General features: G+C 39.6%; 4 protein-coding genes across 5 annotated transcripts; all 4 read left to right on the top strand.

The window, feature by feature from the left end:
- The first annotated feature begins 1,590 nt into the window (after window positions 1-1,590).
- On the top strand, window positions 1,591-3,341 carry LOC135628467 (UDP-glycosyltransferase 88B1-like). Its single transcript, XM_065135128.1, has one exon. The coding sequence runs from the start codon at window positions 1,661-1,663 to the stop codon at window positions 3,092-3,094; it is 1,434 nt and encodes a 477-aa protein (XP_064991200.1). The 5' UTR covers window positions 1,591-1,660; the 3' UTR covers window positions 3,095-3,341.
- Window positions 3,342-5,313: 1,972 nt separating this feature from the next.
- LOC135628920 (hydroquinone glucosyltransferase-like) lies at window positions 5,314-7,152 on the top strand. Its single transcript, XM_065135907.1, has one exon. The coding sequence runs from the start codon at window positions 5,379-5,381 to the stop codon at window positions 6,837-6,839; it is 1,461 nt and encodes a 486-aa protein (XP_064991979.1). The 5' UTR covers window positions 5,314-5,378; the 3' UTR covers window positions 6,840-7,152.
- A 4,087-nt stretch (window positions 7,153-11,239) lies between these two features.
- On the top strand, window positions 11,240-14,685 carry LOC135628588 (uncharacterized). Its single transcript, XM_065135333.1, has 4 exons — window positions 11,240-11,569; window positions 12,086-12,446; window positions 13,116-13,243; window positions 13,955-14,685. The coding sequence occupies exons 1-4, from the start codon at window positions 11,486-11,488 to the stop codon at window positions 14,387-14,389; spliced, it is 1,008 nt and encodes a 335-aa protein (XP_064991405.1). The 5' UTR covers window positions 11,240-11,485; the 3' UTR covers window positions 14,390-14,685.
- A 2,825-nt stretch (window positions 14,686-17,510) lies between these two features.
- LOC135583446 (DEK domain-containing chromatin-associated protein 4-like) lies at window positions 17,511-25,616 on the top strand. 2 transcript variants are annotated; one of them, XM_065137029.1, is made up of 5 exons: window positions 17,511-18,545; window positions 21,385-22,027; window positions 22,871-24,239; window positions 24,347-24,433; window positions 25,171-25,616. In XM_065137029.1, the coding sequence occupies exons 1-5, from the start codon at window positions 17,894-17,896 to the stop codon at window positions 25,549-25,551; spliced, it is 3,132 nt and encodes a 1,043-aa protein (XP_064993101.1). In that variant the 5' UTR covers window positions 17,511-17,893; the 3' UTR covers window positions 25,552-25,616. The 2 variants fall into 2 exon arrangements, with proteins under 2 accessions (XP_064993101.1, XP_064993102.1); XM_065137030.1 differs by lacking the exon at window positions 25,171-25,616 and having other exon boundaries at window positions 24,322-24,433.
- The last annotated feature ends 1,738 nt before the right edge of the window (window positions 25,617-27,354 follow it).

Genomic DNA, 27,354 nt, shown 5'->3' with positions numbered 1-27,354 from the left:
GTTATGAATGGAGTAGAATGAACTTAATATAATATTTATTTTTAGAAAACAAAATAAATTTGGGTGGAGGATTGATAATTAATATATTTTAGGATATAATTAATATTTATTTTTAGAAAGAAATAAATCAGACGAACAGATTTATTTTTATAAAGAAAACAATTAATATTTATTTTCCAATTCAGACGAAAAGAACGAAACAGAATGAACAGGGTTGGATGGCGGATTCGTGAGTAGGTGAACTACGTGTCAATTGTCATTTTTTGAGATGCACAATGTTTTGGAGGAAAAGTGAGAGTTTATGGGAGGAATGTTGGAAAATGAGATGATCATAATCTGGAAAATAAATAGGATATATACAAACCAATCGCGCATATACTTCAGCTTCCAATGGAATCCGAGGAACATGCAAAAGCCTTCCTTTCATCTATAAAAACTTGTTTTTTTGCAATATGGTTTTTTATACGAGTAGGAGACATATTGTTTTTTACAATATGTTTTTTTATTTAAATTAGTAAATTATTTCATCGTATTATGTTAATCTTGAATAATTTTATTGATATAGCTAAGTTTTTCCAATTTGACCGATCAATCTGCATATCTTATTGTTATACCTTAAAAGGTTAGAGCATAATCATGAAATCTTAACGGTGTTAAAAAAAATATCATTAACGTCTTGATCATTTTAATGTGATCCAATTGTATGTATGTAAAATTGTTCGAGATACATTTGAGATAGAAATAAAAATACTGTACTTCCAATATATCACTTGCATGAAAAACGAGATAAGAAGAGATTTTCAAAACAAATTTCTCTGATATAAAATGGGGAGAGCATAAGTTTTCTATCTTATTTTAAATATATTTTTTATACCTTAAAAAATGAAAAATTAATTTGTGATTATCTTACATATAATAAAAGAAGAGAATAAAGTTTGATATTATCTTGTCAAAGAGGATAAAGTTTATAATTATATCTTTTGTTATAATAAATAATATTTTTTTATTTTAATTTTTTATAAATTTTTTCTTGCACTATTATTTTTTATCATATTAGCAAATGCAATTTTCTTATTCCTATCATGCATATTTGCAGCCTTATATCTCACTTCCAAGATAAAGAGACAAATCTAGCCATGCAACATCTAGAAACTTTCTGATTCAAATCATTCTTCCATCTAACAAGTAATATATATCTTCACCCCCACCACATAATATAATGTTTCATGTACTGTCATCCATTGCCACTGACACACACACACACACAGACAAAAAGAGGCATCAATTATTGGTCTGAGGCATCAATTATTGTTAGCGTTTCTTTTTTCTAATCTTAATTTTATTTTTGAGAAATATATATTAAATTCAACAGTAATTACTTGTGTACTCGAACTCGTCCGATTTCTGAACGCACATGCGATCATCGTGTGAAGATGAGGTAAGTGCTTCTCTCATCCATCTATACGGTGCAACCACAGCGGTCGGTTCGCCTCTTACTGACACGTCGTGCACACCTTCCCAAACACGTCCACATTCATCGGGGTTCAGGCAAAATCGCCAATTAGACAACGGAGCCATTTCCACCACCGGTCGGTAGAAATGTGGCCTCATATAATTCGACGATGTCGCTTTGGTAAAGAGAGAGAGAGAGAGAGGGGATATGTTTGCTGCGGAAGAGAGGAAGCGGGGAGCAGTGGTGCTGTACCCGTCGCCGGGGATGGGCCACCTGGTGTCCATGATGGAGCTCGGAAAGCTCTTCGTCCTCCACGGAATGGCCGTCGCCGTCGTCACCGTCGACCCACCTTACAACACCGGCTCCACCGCGGCCTTCATTTCCCGAGCCTCCGCCGCCAACCCCTCCATTACCTTCCACCGCCTTCCCCCCGTCGCCCTCCCCCCCAACCCCTCCCCCAACCACGAGGCCCTCGCCTTCGACCTCCTCCGCCTCTCCAACGCAAATCTCCTCAACTTCCTCCGCGACACCGCCCCCAGAGCCATCGTCGTCGACTTGTTCTGCAGCTTCGCCCTCGACGTTGCCGCTGAGCTCTGCATCCCCTGCTACGCCTTCTTTACCTCCGGCGCTAGCGCCCTCGCCACTTTCTTCTACATCCCGACGTTGCACTCCACCACAGTCAAGAGCTTCAGGGAGCTCGGCAGCGCCCCGCTGCTGGTCCCCGGGATCCCGCCATTGCCCGCTGACCACATGCCGCTCCCAATGCTGGACCGCGAGGACGAGGCCTACAAGGGGTTCCTCGACGCCTGCTCCCGCTTTCCGGGCGCCCACGGCATCATCGTCAACACGTTCGACGCGCTCGAGCCGCGGGCGCTCGAAGCCATCGCCGCTGGTCGCTGCGTCACGGACGGCCGGGCGACTCCTCCCATCTACTCCATCGGACCTCTGATCACGTCGGACGGGAGGGAGAAGGCCAACAGGGCGGAGTGCTTCGAGTGGCTCGACGCTCAGCCCCGAAACAGCGTGGTCTTCCTTTGCTTCGGTAGCCTGGGCTTGTTCACAGCCGCGCAGCTGAAGGAGATCGCCGCGGGGCTCGAGCGAAGCAGGCAGAGGTTCCTGTGGGTGGTGCGGAGCCCGCCGAGTAACGACCCGGCGAAGCGTTACGAGCGGCCGCTGGAGCCGGACCTCGACGCGCTGCTGCCGGAAGGTTTCCTGGAGCGGACAAGCGAGAGGGGTCTGGTGGTGAAGTCATGGGCGCCGCAGGTTGAGGTGCTGAGCCATGATTCGGTGGGGGGGTTCGTGACCCACTGCGGGTGGAACTCGGTGCTGGAGGCGATCGTCGCCGAGGTGCCGATGGTGGGGTGGCCACTGTACGCAGAGCAGAAGATGAACAAGGTGTTCCTGACGGAGGAGATGCGACTGGCGGTGGCGATGGACGGATATGAGGGGGAGCTGGTGTCAGCAGAGGAGGTGGAGGCCAAGGTTCGCTGGCTGATGGAGTCGGAGGGGGGCCAACAGCTGAGGGAAAGGACGGCGGCAATGAAGGAGAGAGCGGCGGAGGCGCTCAGAGAGGGGGGCTCGTCGCATTCGGCGCTGGCGAAGCTGGTGGGGCAGTTGAAAGGCGAGGTGCGTGGCCGCTGAGTCAAGGTGGACTAGTCGTTGACTGCGGTCCTCATCAAATACTTGCCGATGAGTCTTTGACGGTGACGATGGTTCAGTCCAACCATCGCGAATAATAATAAGGTAATACTTATTGGATTTTGGGTGGCTGTTGTCGTTGTTCCGTGTTTTCTATCGTCCATTTGATCTGTGTACTATTTCGGATGTTGTACTCGTTCATTTGATCACCGTTTGAAAAAATTAAATACCATTACTATTATTCTCAATATATTTTTTTCTTCACTCATAACTATTCTTTTCATTCATCTATTTTGGAGGAGAAATTTATGTCTTGAACATGAAAAAAATTCTTTTTAAAAAAGAGACACTGTCATATTTGTACTATCTTGAGCTAGTACAATATATCATGATACCTGAAAAGATCACGATTTGAGCTGTAATGGCACTGGAAAGGTTAACTTTTACTAATTCAATCATGAGAGGAAACAATCGATAAGAAGATCCATGTTTTTTTGGATGTAATTTAAAGCTTATTATCCACTTTGTAGCATATATATATATATATATATATATATATATATATATATATATATATATATATATATATATATATATATATATATATATATATATCCACATCTTTATGTCAAATCTTCAACAAATGTAGCTCTAAACAGCCAAAAGGTAAATAATTCAATGTCATGCAACTCTTATCCAACATGCAAACCAAGGAAAGAAAGAAAGACATAACTTGGAAGAAAGATGGCTCTCACAAGTTTCTCCAGAAAGCAATGAAACTGTACATGGCCTTCATCATCACCTTGATCCTCTTCTTGGCCTTTTTCTTCTCCATCCACCAATTCCCCAACACTCCCTTCCCAATCAGAAACTCCTTAGGCTCATCTGGGAGGTTTGGGGAACTGCTGGAGAAGGGCAGCACCCTGATATGCCTGTCGAGAATGTGGCAGAGAGAGCTCAGCTCAAAGCAATGGGCTGCCACAGTCCCAAACAAGCATCTTTTTCTCTTCTTCTCCCTTCTTCTCTTTCTTGAACACCTCTGCCATCTCTTCTACCTTTTCCCTATCTACTATGTAGAGCTTAAAATGAGTTGTACTCTGTTGATTCTGAGAGCATATGTGGTTGGTCCTTTTGGAGTGAAGACGAATTGTTTCTGCATCTTATCTCAATTTGCCTAACATGAATACAGTAATCTCAGGAATTAGAAGCTTAGCTGATACGTATATCATTTAGCTTGTGATGGTTTCTATCCGCCCAAAGAAATGAGTCAGTGCAAGAAACAACGAAGCATGTGCCCATCGTCATTAACCATGAACGATCAACATTTATAAATATTTATATTTAAATTATTTGGATAAGTCTAATTAGATTCTAAAATATTCATGAATTAAGATTAGGATTTGGATTAAGGATCTAAGTAGGAAGAATATTATTGGTGAGTGAGGATTTGTTCTATAAAGACATTGGTAATATTGTGACGAGAAAAAAAGTATAAAAAAATATTTTGAGTATTTTTAGAGTTTTCTGCAGTGGATCTGAGAAAAAAATTCTTTATGATTCATATAAAAAAATATATATAATATTTTTTTAGATATATTATATAATAAAAGATTTAATTTTATTCTAATCATGCAGAGCTGATGTCCATATTTTTTAAATTTAAAATATTTTTATTTGATTAAATGCTTCCATGTGGTTGCCCAATTGTGAGGAAACATGTTGCCTTTTGTAACCTTATTCAACTTGCTCACATTATCATCTTCCTCAACATCTAGTATAATAACATGCCCATCTACCTCTAATTCTATGCCAAATGATGTCACTGATAGTTAAGAAGATATAATTTTCCATTTATCAGCTTCGACCAAGTCAAATTTGATCCTCATCTCTTATTGACCGAGTACATAATAATAATAATAATAATAATAATAATAATAATAATAATAGTAATAGTAATAATAATAATAATAGATCATATAGTTATCTTTATGGCTCATTCTTCAACATAAAAAATCGATAGTTAGTCAAAAACAACTGCCGCAAGTTGCAATGTTTAAAATATCAATATTTTCAAATTGTGACGTTATATATATAAATATATATATATGATCTTATAGACAATATGATCTTATAGAATGAGCTACAAAGTGCAATGTGCTAATTAATTAGATAGATGTCTCGTTCGAGATACCGTGCGTTGCGCGCACGCCGTGAGTGCATTGCAATTTAGTTGTTGGGTCCATTCGGTGCATATAACCGCAACAATAACGGAGGTGTTGGCTCCACGATGACGAGCCAAGAGAAGAGCCTGGAGAAGCATCAACAGCCAGCAGCAGCAATGGAGGTCGAAGTGGAAGCGGAAGTGGAAGGAGGTGTCGATCTCTCGCCCCACGTAGTCATGCTGTCGAGCCCCGGCATGGGCCACCTGATCCCGCTCGCCGAGTTCGCGAGGCGCCTTGCCGTCCATCACGGCTTCTCCGTCACCCTCATCGCCACCGCCGACTTCGCCTCCTCCTCCGTCCACCGGGTCTTCGTTGACTCTCTCCCGCCCGGCGTCGCCTTCGTCACCCTCCCCCCCGTTGACGTCCCCGATGGCATGGACATCACCGCCACAATCTCTCTCACCATAGTCGAATCGCTTCCCGCCCTCCGCCGCATCGTCTCAGGGCTGAAACGGACTGCCCGCCTCGTGGCGTTCGTCGCGGATCTCTTCGGCACCGACACCTTCGACCTCGCGAGCGAGTTCGGCATTCCTCCCTTCATCTTCTTCGCCTCCAACCTATTCCTCTTGTCCTTGTCCCTCCACCTGCCCGCACTCCACGAGACCATGCCGCGGCTTCCTGACCCCGTCACGCTGCCAGGATGCCTCCCGATGCATTGGGCCGACCTCCCGATCGTGGTGAAGGACTGGACGACCGAAGAGTTTACGTGGCTGTTGCACCATCTGAAGCGTTACGAGAAAGCCGAAGGGATTCTGGTGAACAGCTTCCAGGAGATGGAGCCGGAGACGGCAGCGGTGTTGAAAGAGAAGAAGCCCGGCCAGCCGCCAATCCACCTGATCGGGCCGCTCGTGCAAAATGGGGGGTCGAGTTGGAGCCCGGAAGAGTCGCTGTGCTTGAAGTGGTTGGACGAACAACCAGATGCGTCCGTGGTGTATGTTTCTTTGGGTAGCCTCGGAGTGTTGAGCCGCGAACAGATCAAGGAGATGGCTCTCGGGCTGGAGATGAGCGGCCATGGGTTCCTCTGGGTGGTCAAAAGCCCAGCAGCAGAAGAGGGCGCCGCCGGAGGCAGCAACGCTGACCCGGAGAGCTACTTGCCCAAATGCTTCTTGGAGAGGACGAAGGGAACGGGGTTGGTGGTGTCATTCTGGGCGCCGCAGGTCCGGATCCTGAGCCACCGGGCGGTGGGGGGCTTCCTGACACACTGCGGGTGGAGCTCGACGTTGGAGAGCGCCGTGCACGAGGTGCCCATGATCGCGTGGCCGCTGTACGCGGAGCAGCGGATGAACGCCCTGATGCTGGCGGACAGGCTGAAGGTGGCGCTGAGGGTCAAAGCAGGGGAGGACGGCGTCGTCCGGAGGGAGGAGATTTCGGCGGCGGTGGCCGAGTTGATGGAGGGGGAGGAAGGCCGGGCGGCGAGGGAAAGGGTGAGGCAACTCCAGGTGGCAGCCACAGCGGCCGCTGCCGTAGGTGGGACTTCCCACGAGGCCCTCGCGGAGGTAGTCGCCAAATGGAAGGATTCGTCTTGAGAACCTCTCCTCTGCTCTACCATCACAACGACTCCAGTACCGTTCATCTCACTTATATTTTCAATGTCGTCCGTTCATTTATCTATCAGATCAAACGTACGATTGGAGATTAAGAGAAGCAGTGACGTGGGCACCACTCTGTAATTTATGCAGGTTCATCATTTGTAATAATTCGCTTGAAATTTACGAATTCACCACAATAGATAATATCAAGTGGTAGCATCAAGTTTGACTTTAATGTACATTTAATGAATGGTAGCCTTTGCTGAAAATTTATTTTCTGAAATAAAAAATGTTGACAAATGTTGAGAAAGTACATTTATTAATTTGTCAAGTCCAATTCAGTGGTTATGGTTGCTTGAAAGTCCAATTGAGTTGCGTATGATTCAAGTCGTTGGTTTATGGTCAAACTTTCTAGAAAAATACTTTAAAAATTGTGTTTTCTTTAGTTTGGAGTATATAGTAATCCATATCCAACTTTTTTGGGTATCAGAATCTTACATCTAATGTATTTAAATCAAATTCGATTTTTTTTCTGTGAGTTTGAAAATAATTGAAAGGAAAAAGAGTAAATTCTTAAAACAAATTATTATTTTTTAAATCTTTGATTTTTTTAAGATATAATATTATCGTTATCCTTCACTATCGATCATCGCTTTTGTCTCATCGGGATCATATTCGCGTCACAATGAAATAATATCTATAAAATCCTACATAATATTTTAAAATATAACATAATTTTTGTTTGAAAAATATATACTGTTTTTAAAACAAAAACATTCTGTATAATAAACAGAAATTTTTTTTGGATTTACGTGAAAAAATACATATAGTTTTTGGAGATATTTTTGAGATAGGTGATGACTATTTGAGAATTATGAAAAGATGTACCATAATTCTCAAACTCCACTAAGTATAGATCATATAAAATCATTCAGTTTTGGAAATTGAAGTCTCTAATTTTAAGTGCTTACACTCGAAAATGAATTGGAACCTACTCAAAATGTATATATTATATTAAAATATATCAAATTTAATAGTAAAATATTCTTAAATTATTTAATATAAAAAATAATAAAACATGTATTAGTATAACATTTGACTTGATCAGGGAACCTTCGTATTATTGAGTCAAAAATAAACTAAGATGTATTCGACTGTATATTCCATCTGAAAATGTTAGTGTAAACAACTTTGAGTCGTGGCCTCTGGGCTGACGCGGCTCGGTTCGAGTCCGGAAGACGGGGATCTCCCTGGGGGCGCTCCTCGAGCCCGCTGAGGAGGTCGGGGCGATGTCCGATCGAGACGGTGTGGTCGTCTTTGCCTGCGGGACCGACGGGGACCTTCGGATTCACACCTGCACAAAGGTCGAGTCAGGATGCTCGACCCGACCCCTCCGACAATCAAGTTAGATGATGTGGAGGGGGTTTCAGGAGAAGAAGTGTTTCAGTGTGTCTCGCTGCCCCCTCTCTCTGATGAACGAGAGGGTATTTATAGAGAAGCTTACCGTTGTTTGATGTGCCCGCCTACAGGAGGCAGGCTGATAGCGTCTGACATGTGCATTGGTGTGGCGTGAAGAACCGAGCCTGAGTAGGCGTTAATGCGCCTCGATCGATGTTCCGATTCGGTTGACCGAGTACAATCGCGCTGATCGAGGCGTGAGGCGTCGGCTGACGTCAGCCGAGCCGAGTCTTATCGTAATTACTATCCATATCAGAAAATATACTAAATTCATAATAAAATACTCTAAAATCATCATAAAATAGAAAAAAAAAACTACATGAAGTATCAATATCATTGAGCACATACGTTGAAAGTTTTAGGTGGTATTGAGAAACTTCAAATCCTTACAATAAAAAAAATACACCGATTAATGAATTCATCTAAAAATTTATTAAATTCCATTAAAAACCTATAAATCCTCGAAAAATGAAAGATAATATTTTAAGTGAATTTTGTAATCGAGTATATTTCAATTTATATTCAAGTGTAACAACACGAAGTTCTTCTAATACTTCTTCTAAAACTTTATTGGCACAAAACATCTATTTTTCACATACTATTTATAATTAGTTTTTCTATTTTAGGAATAATTTAAAATTTTTATATAAAATTTGATATATATCCAAGTTAATTCGATAGTCGAGGATACCACAGTTTATTTTCAAGTACAATAAAAGAAATATTATATAAATATTATATCTATTATTTTTTATTTATGATAATATTTAAAATTATTAAGCTTTAAGCATCCTGAAAGCATTTCGTCGAATAAGTAGATGGAGTTCTCGTGAAGCCATTGTAGGTACAACCCTATATCTTATTATATAGAGAAAGACAGGAGGAGGAAGAGAATACAAAGAAAATTCTTGATATTACCGTCCATACGATAAAATTTAGTAGCCTAATGGACGGAGAAGAAGAGAGTAAAGAGACAAAAATGATGAATAGTCAATCGACTATGACAAAGTCTATGAAAGCTTTAGGTATTCATCTACCATTATTTAATTTGGTTTATTCTTTTAATTCGGATTAAGTCACAATCAAACATATTAAATTATATAGTAAATCTGAAAAATCATGATATTATCCACTCAAACAAAAAAAAAAAGATAAATTCGAGTGATAAAATATTAAAATTTAAATTTTGATAATAAAACCAATTAATAATGTTATGATCTAATCTACGTTTTGACTGATGTAAGACTAGCTTCGATCAGGAGAGATAAATTGATTGAAATAGGAGAAATCAAATATTGGGCCGGAGTGAAACATGTCAGAAGATTGGACGTTGAGCTGCAGGATCGGTAGAAGGCTTCATGTCATCGGTTCGGGCATCGAGTCAAGAAACGAGGAAATTGTACCAATGAAATCGGAGTTGTGGAGATCAACTAGCTGATTCGTCAATAGGTCGCAAGAGAGGATGATGCACTGAATGATTGGATAAAGCACCGATAAACCAATGACATGCTGAACAACTTAGTATTCTTGCTTGTAATAATTTGTCTAGATCGAGTTAGTTTAAGTCATAATTGGATTTGTTTAGAACATAATTAGGCAAACTCAATTATAGGTCAATTGGGCTCAAGTTTGGACTATGTTGGGCCAAGTGAAAGGCTCAAACAATGACCCAACTGATAGAACAATCGATGACACAATCTTCGAGAATATCAGGCGGTACAGTCTCCCAAGCAGTGGTTCCACTCAGCATAAGCGATGGTACCGTTAGTACCCGGGAGACCCAGAGATGAGACAAGTTTTGGCTCCAAGTTAGAATCCATTTAGAGCCTATAAATACCCCTCTGCTCAGATTACACAATAAGTGAGAACACAAATTGGGAAAAACACTATTGTAATCTTGAGAGTTTTCTTCCTCTAGCTCTAAGTTTAGAATTTTGTTTAGGGAAGAATAAGTGAGGGTGTAAAAGTTCTATCTGATAAGGCATATTTTAGGCCCTAGTCACGTCACAACCAACGTCGCATCACGCCTATGCTAAGTTAGCACGAGGAGTATTTCTACGCACCAAGACAGGATCCATATCGAGGCACCTCTTGGTACATCCCGTCTCGGAAAGCTCGGGAGGGTGCCGCATGGCGCCATTCCGTGCATTCCAGGACGACGACCGCACAAAGGTACCACTTTGCCACTCAGGGAACGACCGTCTCGCCAAACCTGTGTACAGCCGATCCTTGCACAATAGTATAAAAGCCCTTGATCGGCATCCGACCAGGGGAGAGAAAAAAAGAGGAAGAATTCAATCACTAACTTAATCATCAATGGGCCAAAGTCGGGAACTTCCTGACGAGGGCCTTCTGTGCAGGAGTGCTGTCGCCCCCGGAAGTGCGACTACCCCGACCGAGAGACGCCCTCCCCGAAGACGACGCTCGTGTTCCGACCGAGAGGCGCTTCCTCTCAGACGACGTCGACATCTCGACTTGCGGACGTAATCAGCCTCGGCGTCTCACCTAACCGATCATGAACACCCGACATCGACCTACGGACTAAGCCGTGCTGATACATCGGCCATGATACACTCATTCATCAATATTATCCTCAACTATCAAAAGAAGAATAGAGTTATAAGAAGATGATTGGTCTTTGGCCATTGAAGGAAGACCGTTAGTGGATGCTGGTGACCTCGACGGAAAAGGAATCAGGAGTGGATGTAGGCCTTACATAATTTTATTTACTGTATTAATTGACCCCCTCTTGGTGCCGACTCGATCGTAACATAAAATATAATATATAAATTTTTTTAATGTACTGTCGAATTATATATGTACACTAAAATCATCTTAAAGGATAATTACGTAAAAGCACGTCAAATCTTTAAGCGGCCTTTCCTCTAACGAAGTCCTCTTCCGTTGCTATTATTCAACGTCCATTCCACACATACTCTCTCTCTCTCGTACGCACAAGCCGACAAAGGGGGAGGGTGGGGAATCAACCCGCTACTTACGGTGGACGCAGCTCAATTCGGTCCCCTCTCCGGGAAAGAATAGCGCATTCCGAAGAGAAGATCAATCCTTCTTCTCTTCACGTCTTGATTTCTTGCTTCGGCAAACGATCTGGATAATTAGGGTTCCGATTTGGAGGGGAAAAGGTGGTTGCTTGTCGCCCCCTTTTCCCGAGAAGCGAGGACGCGATGAAGAAGGGGGCTTGTATTCTTCTCGTCGCTCTTCTCTCCGTGGTCCTCCGTGGCGTGGATCGATGCGCGGCCGCAGTAGAGGTCGGTAAGATCGCGATTTGAGCTGTTCTCTGGGTTTTAGATGTTAAGCGTATGGCAATGCGAGATGAGCAACAGGTGTCGGAGTCTGGCCCCTTCTTCTTGTCTCGCTTTGTTCTTACGAAGGGAAAAAATCGATTTTGAGCACTTTTCTCTTCACGGTATCGTTCAATTTTTCTTGATCCTTCGTGCTACACTGAAAGGTACATTCCTTTTTATGATGTATTGGCTGCTCTAAATATGCTTTCATCCATCATCGCTTATTGAGGGGATTTGTCTTTCTTGCATGTTTTTTCATGTCTTTTATGCACCCGATATGGTCAATACTAGACGCTAACGCAGTGTGGTTTCATGATCTTCTCAAAAAATTAAGTTTTTACGGAGAACTAATTTCTGATGAACTATTGATGCTTCATCTTACTTGTTTGTAGATACGTATTCGGCACGGGCTGGATCTGTGTTATGTATTTGTAAGTTATGATGTTTGGTGTGTCTAATGCCCAGAATCACTGAACTCAGGTCGACACAAACGCGACTGGTACCAACATCCCAGTTGCAAATTCTGTCACAACTAAGGCAGGTCGTCCTCGGTTAAACAATGCTGGTGAAGAGAGGAAGAGTGCTGAATTGGGCAAACGACCCTTACATGAAACCAAGAAACCTCATGATACGGACACAAAGGGGAGTTCAAATGAGACGAGAGATAAGCCATTGGAGGTGCCAAAAATAAAGGATGCCAATGGAAACCAGAGTTTGGAGAGTGGATCAAATCCCAAGACGCCACCCCTGGAGGATTCCCCTGTGGAAGGCTGTGATCCATCCAATAGATGCATTGACGAGAAGAACAAGTTTGTTGCTTGCCTGAGAGTACCTGGTAAAGGTAGGAAGTATTACAGTTCACTTTATATAGATATTGACAATTGATATATCACACTAATCTTTTACATATGGCGAGCGAGTACCTAACTTTCGATGACTCTTGAGAATTATTCATTGTTATTTTGCCCATGATATTTTCTTGACTTTACTATGAGATTGAAATCAGTGTTTACTTCTGTTAGTTATCCAATGGTTTCTAGTATTTTTGAATTATCTCGAAACTGTCCATGCATTGGCATGCTTTTCTGTGCCAGTCGAACTGAACTTTTTGATGTTCTGCTTGTTAAAATCAAAGCAAGGCACCTGTGTATGATATCTACGCGTGTCTTCTTCACATTATGCTCAAGAGAGTTGAAATAAACAACATTATATCATGCAGTGTTCAAGCAAATGGCTTATTGACCTGAAATTATCTGACAAAGAATACTGCACCCTCTGAATTAAAAAACTTGCAAAGACAAATAAACTGTAGTGAATTTGGGAGGGAAGAAAAGAAACTGGAAATTGTATTATAGCGATTCATATATGATGTACTTGATTTAATAGCCATTACTTTTTAATTATGGGAATAAACTGCTCATCATGACATGGGCAGTGTCATTGCAAGTTAAAGCTTTTGTATTGCTTGTCTTGTTCCCTCTTTTACCTACTTTTGTTTTCTCTTTACCAGATTCTCTATATCTTTCACTTCTGATAGAGAATAGAGGGACAAAAGCCCTTGATGTTAAAATAGTTGCTCCTGATTTTGTCAACCTGGAAAGAACTTCAGTTAAGCTTCAAGCAAAGCGAAATGAGGAGGTATGTATTTTATCCTCTTGTGTTTTATGTGCTTCTGAAACAAATATCAGCATGTGAATGCGTTTTCATGCACAATGATATAATGCTTGTTTATGGTTACAGTGTATCAGCTATCTCACATGCCTGCTTTCTCTGCCATTTATTCAGTAAATTGTTTAACACAACTATCAAGAATAAATTTTCTTGCATGGCCAGATAATTATGATATTTATGAGAACAAAATTCTCATTTCAGTTACATGCCTGCTCTCTATGCCTTTGAGTAGATTGTTCAACACAACCCTAGAAGCAAATTTCTCGCATGACCAGGTATTTATAATAACACAAAACCTCATTTGACGAGATTTTCTAAGTTAGAAAAAGTGAGTCATATGCCACCTTCACTATCATGGAGCTTTTTATGTGAAACTTACAGATTTTTGGCCTAATAGAGAACCTCATTGACTCAAATTATTTGTCCAAACACAGTGTGGTTCATGAGCCATCCTTCAAATTTGCTGTGTATGTCTCTGGAAATTTAATCCATGTCGGGGCATGCAATTAATCAAAGGATACGATTGACGGTAATATTTGAAGCATGTACTTGTTGAAGTTGATCTTGCATATCCCTTAATCAACATACAGACCTTTGTTGAACAAACCATCTCAAATTTGAGGATCTTGCTTTTATCTTGAGATTCTCTCAGTTCCCTCTCCAATTTCAATAATGCAGGTGAAGGTTTTTGTCAAGGATGGCGCAAATGACACGACAATTATTTTGAACGCAGACGATGGTAATTGCAGCCTCAATTTGCGGAATATGATCCCAACATCTGTCAGGGGCGAAACATCCAGATACCTCAGTTTTCTTGCTCGAACTTTATCCATCAGCTTGTTTCTCGGTGTAGTTGTTTTGGTCGCTGCTGCTTGGTTATGCATCAGATTATGGCGGACATATGGCAAAAGTATTCCCAGCTACCAGAAGGTCGATATGGTGCTGCCCGTTTCAACAGGAGGAAGCAAGGAAACCGATGAGGCTGACGGCTGGGATAACAGTTGGGGAGATGATTGGGATGATGAAGCACCAAAAACTCCACAACTTGTTTCAACTCCATCATCTAAAGGTCTTGCTTCAAGGAGATTAAACAAAGATGGTTGGAAAGATTAATTTAGCTGTGCAGAATCCAGATCCAGAATGAAACAAGGTTGATTATTCCATGTTGTCATGTGCCAAATGGTGTACAGTGCTATGTCTCTTTTTCCAGAATACTAGTTTTCTGTCATTACATGGCGCAAGAATGTACTATCAGGAAGATATGCAGTAGGTTCACAGAACTGTGTGCTTATGATATCATCCTGGTTTTTTGAATCAAACAGCACAGCACCTTTTCATGGCCAGAAAGTTTTCCAATTCATCAATATCAAGAACTTTGTTGGAAAAATTCAAATATCTTTCCTTTCTCAGCTTTTTGAAGGTAACTTTTGTGATGCATAACTTTTGTGATGGTCAATTTCACATCAACCACACTCTCTATGTCATACAAAAGTGTGATCATCATTTGACTTCACCTGATTAGAGTTTATATTATTGTTTGTTTGTGTAGAATTGTTGCCAGGTATCTATAGCTCGCATTTTGGCTTTAGCAAATTAGACTAAATTCCTGGTTTAGCCCACAAAATAATTGAGTTAAGAAGAATTAGACTGTTCTGGCTGAAATTATTTACCCTGTCATGTTTAAGTTGAAGTGATTTGTGGGTTGAAATTATATATATTCACATATATCCATCATTTAGCACTCTAAAACAAAAACAAAAGTGTTGGGGAATCACCTAAGAATATAGAAAGTATATCTATATGGAAGTTGTATTTCTTTCCTAATTATAATATAATTATATTGTTATGTAGTTAGTTATATTCCTAAATAATTCATAAATAAAATAGTTGAGTGCAGTTGTATTCTTAATATATTAAGATAGTTATAGCATTAAATCTTCTCATTCAACTTCTTATAATCACATAAAACATTAAATCTCCTCATTAAACCTCTCATAATCGCATAAAACATATACACTCGAGAAGAAACAAACATGAGAGTTCATAGACATACCACAAGAGAAGAAAAACAAGGGAATCTCGGGGAGATCTTTTTTCTTTTTACTAAGGAGCATCTTTTTTACTTTTGTAGCAAAATTCAATATCATCCGAGTCTTCTCGGATGATAAGCTAAAGATCTTGATTTTCTACGTTGAAAAAAGGGATCTTGATTTTCTAGCAAAAATAAGTATTCATTTTACTTGAACATGGAAGAATGATAAGCTAAAGAGAAGCAACTTGCTGAAATAATAATTAAAATAATCAACATGCCTGAAACTATAAACCGAGTTGATTAGGGAGATCATTACACATCATCTTTCGATCTATGTTAAACTAGATGGACATATTATCCGATATGTCATCTTTTCTTGATCAACATCTCGATCCATTCAATCAAAATGACGTATATACCTGAATGCATAATCGTCCACAACAGTGATAATGACATAGAATTCAACGATTATATATATATATATATATATATATATATATATATATATATCATATATCTAATTCACTCTAATATTTTTATGTCTCTATATTGAATTGAATCCTAAAACAAATCTAAATAGTAGAGGAATCTTTTCACACGTCTCCTATGCAATTTACAAGATTTCGATTGTGGTGTTTTATTCATCCAATACTACCCTATCTCGAGACAGATTCGAAAAAGAATCTCAGTTGACTTTGACTCACTCGTATAAAAGATGATGCTATGGCTAAACATAACATATCATTTGCAATTAGTATATCCTAAGTCGATTCATGTACTCATCTGTGAAATCTCATCTAGACGTAGATTACTTAAAATACCTCAACGCTTCACCTATATGTTCGAAAACAAGGTAGAAAAACTTCGGCGAGTCAATTCATGCAATCATCTTTGAAATCTCATCTAAGCATAGAAACCTACGCAGACTATACAGAAGATCAAATTTTCAGCTATTGGACATCCATTGGAGGAAACCTATTGACTTGTAAGAGTGAGAAACAGTTAATAGTCGCCCAATAAGCTGAATTTAGAATCATGACATTACGAATATGTGAACTAATTTGATTAAAATCAGAGCAAGTAATCCTATGTTGTTGTCGAATAAATTATTACCCACAACTCGGATTATATGATAGAACAAAGCATGTGAAAATAGATCGATATTTCATCAATAATATTTTTTTTATATTTTATTTACTAAACAACTTGTTGTTGTATTTAAGAAATGTTTGTGAGGTTCAATTTTCCATAATCACCTAAACTAAAGAAGCTATATGAATATAGAAACTATATTTCCCAATTAGAATATAATTATTTTTTAAAATATAATTATGTTTTCAAATGGTTATATTCCTGATTTAATAAAAAATATTGTTCAGGGGTTTACAGTAGTCCTAATATATTAAAACTGCTGTGACATTATTCCTAATGCAATAGGAAAATTATACTTTGCTTATTTAAAATTAAAATTACTTTTATGAATTTGTAAGCTCATTCATGATGAAATAATGAATAACATTACTCATTCTACAAAAATATATTGAAGTTAATCAAAGTAGGATCATTGTATCCAACCCAGTTTTCTTTTAGGGTTCAATAAGCTTTCCATGATTAGTTCCAATATAAACAGAGAGATAATCGCTTACCCATCAGTGGCGTCACCGTCTGAACTTTGAGGGGCAGCCCGAAGGTCTTTGGTTGGGTCCCACGGGGGACCACTCCGTTTCTTCAGTTAGATTACAGGTAGATAAGGTGGGCAGAATTGTTGGCGTGTTACTCTTATGCAAAGTTGCAGTGCGAAGGTATCGGAACGGGTCCCAGCGGGGGGACCACCATCTTTATCCAGTTAGACTATGGTAGACAAAGCAAGTAAGTCCGAAACGGTAGGAAGACGTATTAGCTATTTCCAGTTTTACTACTCGTTGAAAAAGGCCCGGTAAGTAAATGTCTAAATTAACCCTAGACTGACTCTACATTTACCACCGTTAAACAGTGGCTATTCGCATAAGTGCAAGGATAATTATGTCATAGAATAATGCGAGAGTGCAAGGGTTTCTTCCGGAACTAAATAATGATGCGACATTACTGAATTGGTCCTATAAAAAGGGGATATTACCGCCAATAGGTGCACGTAAGTTCGTATGAGCACAAGGGTAGTTCAGTCATAAAAGGAAACCAAGGGGCGGACCGCTTCGCCTCGAACCCCATCTCTTCGTCACGCACCCGGTCGCCTCTCTTCATCCAGTTCCCCTTCCCTCTTCTTTTCCTCTCTCGTGTCTCCGCTGCTGCCCCACCGCCGCGCCGCCACCGCATGCTCTGCTTCCCTCCTTTCTCTTTCGATCTCCTCCCCTTTCTTGGAGCTGATTTTGTTCTCTTCGTCTGCAATCTCTCCACCGCGGGGGCCGTCGATACGCTCTCTCGCGGCCGCCGCCTTGGGGTTTTTCTTCTGATCGATACGGTTTGTTGTGGAGATCGCGGTGGTTGTGAGGAAGACGTGTTTCTTTAAGGGCTTTGCTGACTCGTCGGAGGATTCCCACTGCTCGATCGGACATTTATTGGACTAGGGTTTCTAGGGCTTCGCGAGGATGCCGCGGAGCTCACGGCACAGATCCCACCGGTCGCACAAACACTCCAGGGACCGGTCCGACTCCGACGAGGATGAGAACCCGCGGGAGAGGAGGACCACGGAAGAGGAACTGGCTGCGAGCTTGGGAGCCAGGATTTCTAGGGATCCGCAGTCGGAGAAACGGAGGTCCTCGCATGAGCATGCTGCTAAAGAGCTGGTAGATACTGGCAATGGGGACACCTCTGGGGAGAAGAAGCGTAAATCAAGGGAGGAGGAGGAGGTGATGGCTGCTGATCGATGGAATGGTGGCGCAGAGAATGATCACAAGAGGACGAAAGCAGAGGAATTTGGGCCGGTGGAGTTGGACAAGTATTCTAGGTCGAAGGCTGCTGATTCCAAGGGCAGGTCAAGCAGTAGGCATGAAGATTCGAATGAAAGGGATGAGTGTGGTGGGAAGAATGAGTCGGTGAAGGGAAAGTCTGATAAAGATTCAAGCCGGAGAGGGAGCACTGTTCAGTATAAGGATGGAAAGGAAAGGGACACCGATAAGGACAGGGAGGCCCAAGATTCCAGGCATCACAAGTCTGATGATTTGGGGGGCATTAAACCTGGTTCTCAGGCTGTCGCAGACACAGAAGATATTGCAAAAAAGAAGCATACAAAAATCAATGGTAAGTTAACCCATAACCTTTTTAATAATTTGACCTATTCCTTTTTTCCATTGTTAAACAATATGCTTATAGGGGGCATTCATCTTGTTCCAGAGCCACCCACCAAAAGATTGAATCATTTGAAAATATCAAGCTTACCACCTATATTTCTATGCATAAACTAGTTGACCAAGTAAAAAACTTCACACATTATTTTTTGCTAAGCAACCATTGTTGTGGCCTAATGACCTTTATTACCTTTCTTCTCAAGAAGAGGGAATAAATCTTGTCTTGGGAAATTCAATTTGATCAAATCATAACTTTGCTTTGGTTGAATGGTGCATCTTAGTTTCATGGATATGATTTTTGTTTAGTGGATATAGGTCATTTTACTGTTCTAACTTTAAGGTTGTTGGTTTGTTGCACATTTTAGGCACACTCGAATACGAAGTATTCTTCAGTGGCTGCCTTATGGATTTTTTTACAAAATTTGATGATCCACTTCATGCTTAGGATATGAGGTCTTAGGAGTTGGACTGACATACATGAAAAGGGGCTTGAGAATATTGGTGTTGTATCATGTGAAACATTTGATGTTGGTATTGATTATATCTGATTGCATAACTGGAAAATTGTGACATGTAGAAAAAATAGTTTGTTTTTATGACGGGAGAAAAACTCAGAAGAGTTTTAAAAATTTTAATGAGATTGCTGAGAGTTTTAGGGGTGAGAGTTTGGAATTTGAACAAATGTGTTCTATGGTAATTCTGGTTGCATTGGGATTACGGAACTTCCACAAGAGTTCTTCCTACTATTTTTGTTGCACGAATGACCTCTTGAAGAAATTAAAGTTGAAATACTACTGCTTTATTAAAGCAGATGACCAGGAGATTAAGTTGTTTAATTTGGAGTTTAAGCAAGTTTGAGTGGAATTAGCTGGGAAGAAATAATTGTAGTGACTTTGATGAGATCTTAATTTTAGAAAGGTATCTTTGAATCTTACCAAGTTATGATGGATGGATGCCGATTGTTAAGAGTGGTGGAATTTTTAACTCATTATTCACTGTTGGTCTGATGATTATTTGCACTCAATAATTTGCCTTTTGGATTAGAGAGACAGAAGTACATAATCAAAGCCGGAATTAGTTTCAAATGGGTTAGGAAGATGGCGAGAAGGCTGTTTGTAGTTTGGTTTTGGTTTTGGCTTGACTGATGTGACTTTGTATATTTTTATCATTATCAGGAGGGTGCTATTGCAGTTCAGATGTTAAGGAGTTTAATGATAACCTATTTGTGTATATCATGGCATTTTGCACCTCATACTGTCAAAAGAAACTTGATTTAATGTTAATCGGCTTATTTAGACGATGCATTGGATTTTATTATGTGAATTAAGTAAATTTGCTTATTATAGTTGGAACTGGGAAGAATTAGTTCAGTGGACAATTGGCTTAACTGGATGTATGATACGCCACCTTGGTTAAGATGATTTTTTTTGGTTTTTTTAGTCCTACAAATATATTGATGCTCTGTTCTGGTTATTATCACTGTTCTTTTTGTAGCTGATGTCTTTTTCGAAATGAATTTTCTTTCCAATTTGTGACCTGACATTTGTTTTGCGGAACATTGGAATATATGTGTCTATTGCTTAAAATTACATGGATTTTGTGATAAAAATTTGATTTGAAAACTTGATTTTCCATGATTTTTTTTAAAAAAAAATGCTTGACATGATCTCTGTAATAGGTGACTGGTAGTTCCATTTTTTTTTATCATATTAATGGAAATGTCTCAGGGATTACCTTTCGGCACTCAAGACATTTTAGATAATCTATAGTGTTCCACAGTTGGATCCATATTTACCAAGCAAAGCATAAACAAATTTCTAAAGGATTCAGTTTTGTGCCCTTATGCAAATCACACAAATTGGGCTCATGTCATATTCTTTATCTGAATGAAGCATAAGTAGAAACTGTCTGCACTTTGAGTCTTCATATATTGGACCTGAAAGTCTCTCAGTGTACTTATTCTTTTAACAAGTTTTTATATTTCTTGTTATATTAGGTACTTATGAACTACTTTAATATCATCTCATCATCTTAATTCCCAAATAGCTTGACGATTGTCATTGATCCCCCTTGAAAAGTTCAGTTTTGTTCTATTCATGTGTGTGATTCTGTCTCTTGCAATTTGTACAGATCATAGAATCATATTGACTTTCAAGTAACTAGATTTCTTTTGTAGTTATTTGCAATATTTAGATCATAATTTATAATTTTAACATAGAATCTCTGGCAATGATACCTCTTCAATCTCTGAGTCTGGCGCGGCCTAGTGGAAAATTATTACATTGCTCTTTTTCATTAACTCCAATTTATGTGATGAATGTATCTATTGTTGATCTCATGTTTGCATGAGAAGTTAACTTTATTATTGACATTTTCTGATAAATTGCTGTTAATAATATCAGTACATGGCACCTCATCAATTTATTGTCATCTGAAAGACTTATGATAAAGTTGATCCCTTAATCGTGTCTGTAACCTCTATTTTGTAAGTTTTTAGTTGGGCGAGAGTATATGCTATTTTACCATTAAGTGTTATCACTATTGTAGGTGGTGTGTTTGCAATTTTTTTGTAGTTGTTCTAAGTGTGTTGTCTTTTATGATTATATTGGATACAATAAGTCTGCTTATATCTTTTCAATGTCACTATTTGTGTCCTAAACAACAACATTATTTACTATAAGTGTGTTGTCTTTTATGATTATAGTATGTATTATATTTTTGCTGACTGGTACTTTCTACTAGTTGGTGATACTCTGATTATTAACTTGTATCTTCCATCTATCTGGCAACAGAAAGGTTGCACAGTGCTGAGGCAGAGAAGGGGCTTGAGAAACACATGAAGAGAGATGACTCTGAAGATAAAGATAAATGGCTAGATGAGAGTAGAGATTTCGATGAGAAAAAACAATCTTCTAGAGATGATCTTAGTAAAAATAGAAGCTACAGAGATGAAAAGCATACAGGTGCGAAGTACAGAGGTAAATATAGGGATGAAGATGACAAGGATCGTAAGCATCGCGATGACAAGTACCAAGATGAGTGCATATCAAAAGATCACATGAACGATAAATCTGACAAAGGCCATCTTAGAGATGAAAACAAACATCCGGAGAGTCATTATAAGAAAAGTAAACTTCAGGATACTGATCACGATGGGAATTCTTATGTTGATGATCATGACACGAGGCCCAAAGATAGCAAGGGAAGGAAAAGGTATTCTGATGAAAAAGAGGATCATGGTAATCTGAACCCAAGAGGTGCAAAGGAGCGACGTGAAGTTGTTGATAAAAATGCATCCACTAGTAGGACTGGTTCTCGTAATGATAAACCTAGGTCAGAGCGTCAACATGCTGAGAAGGCTGATTCAAGTCCAAGATATAATCGACTGAAAACCTCCACCAGCTCCAGCGCATATGCTGCTAAAGATCATAACAGGTACTTTTTTTTAATGTAATTCATTTTTTCCACTGACTTATTTCCTTCTAGTCATGGTGACACTTGGACAGTTCGGTCTCTGTCTTTGGCTCCTCTCTTCTAGATGGTTTATTGAAGCAACAATTTGGTGCCACTAATATGAATAATCAAGATAACATGTTTGCAAGTTTTTGGAACTTGTGGAATTTTTCGTGCTTAGAGATTTCTGTTTCTATGTAGAAAACCAGGCATCTGGGGGACATGAATTTGAATTTTCGGTTAAGAGATTTCCGTATCTATGTAGAAAACCAGGCATGTGCTGGAAAGTTGCTTAATGTGTTGGCCTTTTAGTTTGACAGGATCTATCAGCAATGTGCATTTTTTTGGAATCTTGTGTTTCATTAAAAAGATCTGTTTGATGGTAGTGACCCATAGTTACCTACCTTCATTTCCTACTGGGCTAGACAAGCAACTTTAGTACCTGATTATGATTGTCAAAATATTCTATTTTGTATGTACTTCTCATGTTTTTTATTGTTCTGTTTGGTGGGAGTGGATTCATGTTCAAATAATTTGGGATATTATGGCTTCTTATTGTTGTTTATATACTCTGATTACTTCCCTTTTTGTTATTTTCCTGGTGGTTGATGATGAATAATCTGGTTCTGAGCTCATCCTGCGTAAGCCTTATGGATCTTAAATTCAGACTGACATGAGCTTATCCTGCTTAGGCCTTTCAGGTTTTAAGGGGCAGAAAATGGCCAGGCTTTTTTTTTTTTATTTAGGGGTCAAGCTAGACCCCTTGTAGTTTGTTTTACAAATGTCTAGTGTCCTTAGTGAATGATTTAATCTATGTTTTTGCAGGGATGTCTCGAAGGTTGCAGAATCTGCACATAGAGAATCAGCACCTGAAGAGAGACTGCGCCCTGTTAGAGCATCTAAAGGAGATAGTTTGACTTCTTCAGGACTTCGTGACAGAAGTTCTGGTACTCGATCGGCAAAGCTAACCCAGAAGGATGATGTAGAAAGTGCTGCTTCAAAGTTTGATAAGACTCTGAAACCAGATCATCGTGCTTCACCGAACCATTCAAAGGGAAGATCTTCATCAGCTAATAGTGGTCGACGGTTTTCAGAAAGATCTCCTTCAAAGTATGACAGAACTACCAGGCAGCGCCTTGATATTGAAATAGGACAAAGGAGTAGTAGTTCCAAATATGGAGACAGAGGAGAGTCGGTTTTTGATAAGCCCATCCTAGATGACATGGCTCAGACTGATGTTTGTGCTAGGGAATCGACTCCTGTTGGTTCATCATCTATTAACCGAAGTGGTTACCTTTCTGATCGTTCACCTAATCACCTCCACCCCCCACCGCCCATGAGGCTCCAGATCGACAGTCCTTCAGTTTTGGGCCCATATCAAGATGATAATAAAGCTCAGAGTAGTGATCACAAATCCTATAGTCGTTACAAAAGGATAGGTGATCTTGGATTTGAAAGAGGACATGGAAATGCCTGGAAAGGTGCCCCATCTTGGCCTTCTCCAGTTACAAATGGTTTTATGCCCTTACATCATGGTCCACCTACCGCTGGATTCCCTCCGCCCATGTCCCAGTTCTCAGCTCCGCCTTTATTTGGCATCAGACCTTCCATGGATATGACCCATGGTGGAGTTTCTTATCACATGCATGACATGGCTGAGAGGTTTTCTGGTCATGGCCAGCCATTTGGTTGGCATAATCCAGTTGACCAAATATGTCATCCTCATATGCAAATGTGGGACAGAAGCAATGTTATGTTCAATAATGAGTTCCATATCTATGCGAGGCAAGAATGGGATGATAATAATCAGCTAATGGGCAGCAGGGGCTGGGAAACAGGTTCTGAGACGTGCAAGGGGGAAAATAGTAACAATATGGACACTCCTGTACCGAAGAAAGAACAGGAATCTACCACACATTCTCCTACTGATGAACTTGCCCAATTAAAATGTTTGCCGAAGCCATCAAATGATACACTCGCTACTAAAAGTGCTGTTGAGTTCCCCCAGAAGGCCATATCCAAGAAAACACCTGAGCCTTTGAATATGCAAGGCGATAAGATAGCCAACTACCTTTCCAGAATAGATATCTCGCCTGATCTTGCAGGCTTAGACTTGTACAAAAGGTGCACATCCCTATTGGGAATGTCAGATGTTAATTGTGCTGGCAGTTTGACTGCTTACAGGTTTATCCAGGTATTGAATTCTTACATATTTTCAAGATTAAAAAAAAAGTATTTATATATTTGTTTTATTGCTCATACTATTAACTTATCAGTTTTAATTTACTCATCTTGTTTCAGAGTAACAAAGATGACATCCTAGTGAAGAAGAGCATGGGTTCTGTTTTGAACTCGTTCTTTCCAACTGCAAAAGAAGTTATTTTTAAGGTATAGCTTTGTCTTTGATAAATTTTACACCGTACGCACAATGAAATTTATTGATGGACACAGAAAACAAACTTGATTATTGATAGTTTCTTTTCTATTTTTTAACAGAAAATCTTCCTATTCCCACCTAACCAGTTGTTAGTTTATGCACTGAATGTTTGACTTAATGTATCAAATCCAATTCAAATTTGTAAAGTTTCAGATATCTGATTGCTATCAGTATCTCTATCAAAGAGATATAGTTACATAGTTTAATTTTTATTTATATAAATATCCAAATTCATGAAAGTAAATAAGGACTTAAGTTTTCCAATATTCACTGAATACTGAATCCATTTTCAATGAATGTTTGACTTAATGTCTCAAACCCAATTCAAATTTGTAAAGTTTCAGATATCTGATTGCTATCAGTATCTCTGTCAAAGAGATATAGTTACATAGTTTAATTTTTATTTATATAAATATCCAAATTCATGAAAGTAAATAAGGACTTAAGTTTTCCAATATTCACTGAATACTGAATCCATTTTCACCCACAACCGAGATATGTATATTACCACCTATTTGGAAGCATATTGAAGCATGTAATTGTGACAACTGACATCTGAATCAACATGCACACTCTAATGGACTAAAATGTGAGATCGAGGGTGAGCCTTGGTGCCATGGTAATGCTTCAACATTTGAGTTTTATTAGTTTATCACTGTCTTCAACTCATTTTATGACTGTTCTGCAGAGAGCCATGTCATTGTATCAGAAGCAGAATGAAAGGGTAAATGGGAAACACGCTTTGTCGGCACCTGTCTATTCTGAAGAAAAGCAAAAGGAGCCTCCCGAAGCTTCTGATAATAAGAAAACACATGGTTGTGCTGATCATCACTGTTCCTTGGAGAAACCACCCGTTGATGATGCTGATGCTGCTAATAACATGAAAGCAGGAAACAGCAGCATCGCACAGGATTCTGATTGTCCTCCCACTGTAAAGGTTCAAAAATCTGATCCCGTTTCTGATCTAGCTGTTGTTTACTGTAATGGCTTGGAAGCTAGTGAGGATTTGATAGAAGAGTGTGGGGCAAGTCCAAGTCTGGCACCTAATTCTGTTGAAAATACACATTGAACAATTTTGATTCTCTTTGCCAATGCCATCGCCAAGGTCATGGTTCCTTGGTATGTTTCTTTTGATCTGCATGCGGTCATGCTCCATATGTGTTCTTTTCCCCATACCTTGTTTCCTTGCGTTTCCCGTGGAAGTCATGGGTTCTCTTAGCATGCTTATATTTTCTGCAAGACGAGTTGACATCACCAAAGGGTATGTTGGTGCAGTCAGGTATCTTTGCAACGTCTGTGTAGAAATAGGCTGAGGATTTCTTTCCCTTTGCTTCTTATTTGATATATGTTTTCTGTTTCAGGGAGACTGAAGGATGTCCTGCAGGATGGTGGGTTATGTAAAGGTATGTAAAGGTATCTTTTTTTTCTGACGTGCATATTTGCCTGTATAAATTTTGATGTGCATACATTCTACAGTTTAGTTTTTAATCATATTGAGTTTTTAATAGGCGCTTAGCATGGTTTGTAATATCATATCGCTCCGTACGGGTGGTATATACCGATTCAATAGAGGACTGGTATGGGTGACATATTGGTATATTTTAAAGTATCATGTGTCGGTATGTTACGTATAATAGTTGATCGATACATATTCGGAACCTTGGTGCTAAGATCATATAGCAGTCAAACGATAATTAACTGAGATTATTCATGGTGGCATACATGCAAGTTTAGGTTTTTTTTACTAGTATGTCAAGCATAGATATATGCAATTTTAGTCTCCTTTCATGTACGTGCAATCATAATCTAGTGTGGCTTTTTAAGGTATGTTACCTTCCCTAAGGATTGTACATCCATATCCCATTATGTTCATTGAATCTGGTTCGCTTATTTCCGGTTAGATCCGTGGAGTAAAAGGAAGCTGCGCCTTCTACATTCGTGGGCTCAATTCCGCTTCGGCTTTGTCGAAGTGTTGGTCTCTTGGATAAAAGCTGATCCCAGCATTCTGTCTGGATGAAATGACTCATAATAGTTTACTACCCAACTCGACTTATGGTTTCTTTGCAAATTTATCGAAAAATTAGTTGAAAATAATGAAAATCTGAAAACCTAGATACTTGTTGATATAAAAAGATAGTTTTGTGGGATTTTAATGTTTTAATGTCTTTCGATGATCAGCTGACGGAGATTGATAATAATTAATTTATTTATACGTAGAGCATTGACAGCCATGAGGAGTGAAAGACACCACCTTGGATGGGCGGGAGCTCGTGTGGCAAGATGTCGCTATTACTGCTGAACACTGATTCATTATGGTTCGTTTTCATGTGCCACCACGACGATGATGACATCTAAAGGCAAAACGTCAAGTATCTGACTACCCTCAATACCTACGGGTTACGAAAAGCGCTCCGCCGTCTAGTTGTACGTGTTAGTGGTGGGCACAACTCTTACTGATCCCACAGATTGTAGGACTAGGTAATATGTTTTACTACGCTTTTTTATTTTCGTTCTTTTATTTTGTTATTTTCATAATGTTTCAAAATAACATATTTACTTACAGGTAAAATTTTCAAAAAATAGTCCCGAAGAATTTTTTTTTGTTTATTCTCACATAGCGTCCTTTATTTTTTAAAGCATAAGATTGCCCTTAAATTCTACCTCATCAATAGTCGTCTCCGTCTCGTTGCCTCTATGTGTCGCACTTTCCATTCCGCATGACGACCATCGTGAAGCAAAAATGACCACGATGGGGTGTTGAGAAAGAATTACCATGACCACTTGAACGTGGAGGTGACGCTAGCAAGAAGAGCCCAAAGTTTGCCCTGCACTCATGTCCCTCTAAAGTTGTAATATCCTCATCCTCCAACAA

The sequence above is a fragment of the Musa acuminata genome, chromosome BXJ3-1, assembly GCF_036884655.1.
Source record: "Musa acuminata AAA Group cultivar baxijiao chromosome BXJ3-1, Cavendish_Baxijiao_AAA, whole genome shotgun sequence".
Taxonomy (NCBI): domain Eukaryota; kingdom Viridiplantae; phylum Streptophyta; class Magnoliopsida; order Zingiberales; family Musaceae; genus Musa; species Musa acuminata.
This window is presented reverse-complemented; position numbering and strand designations above follow the sequence as displayed.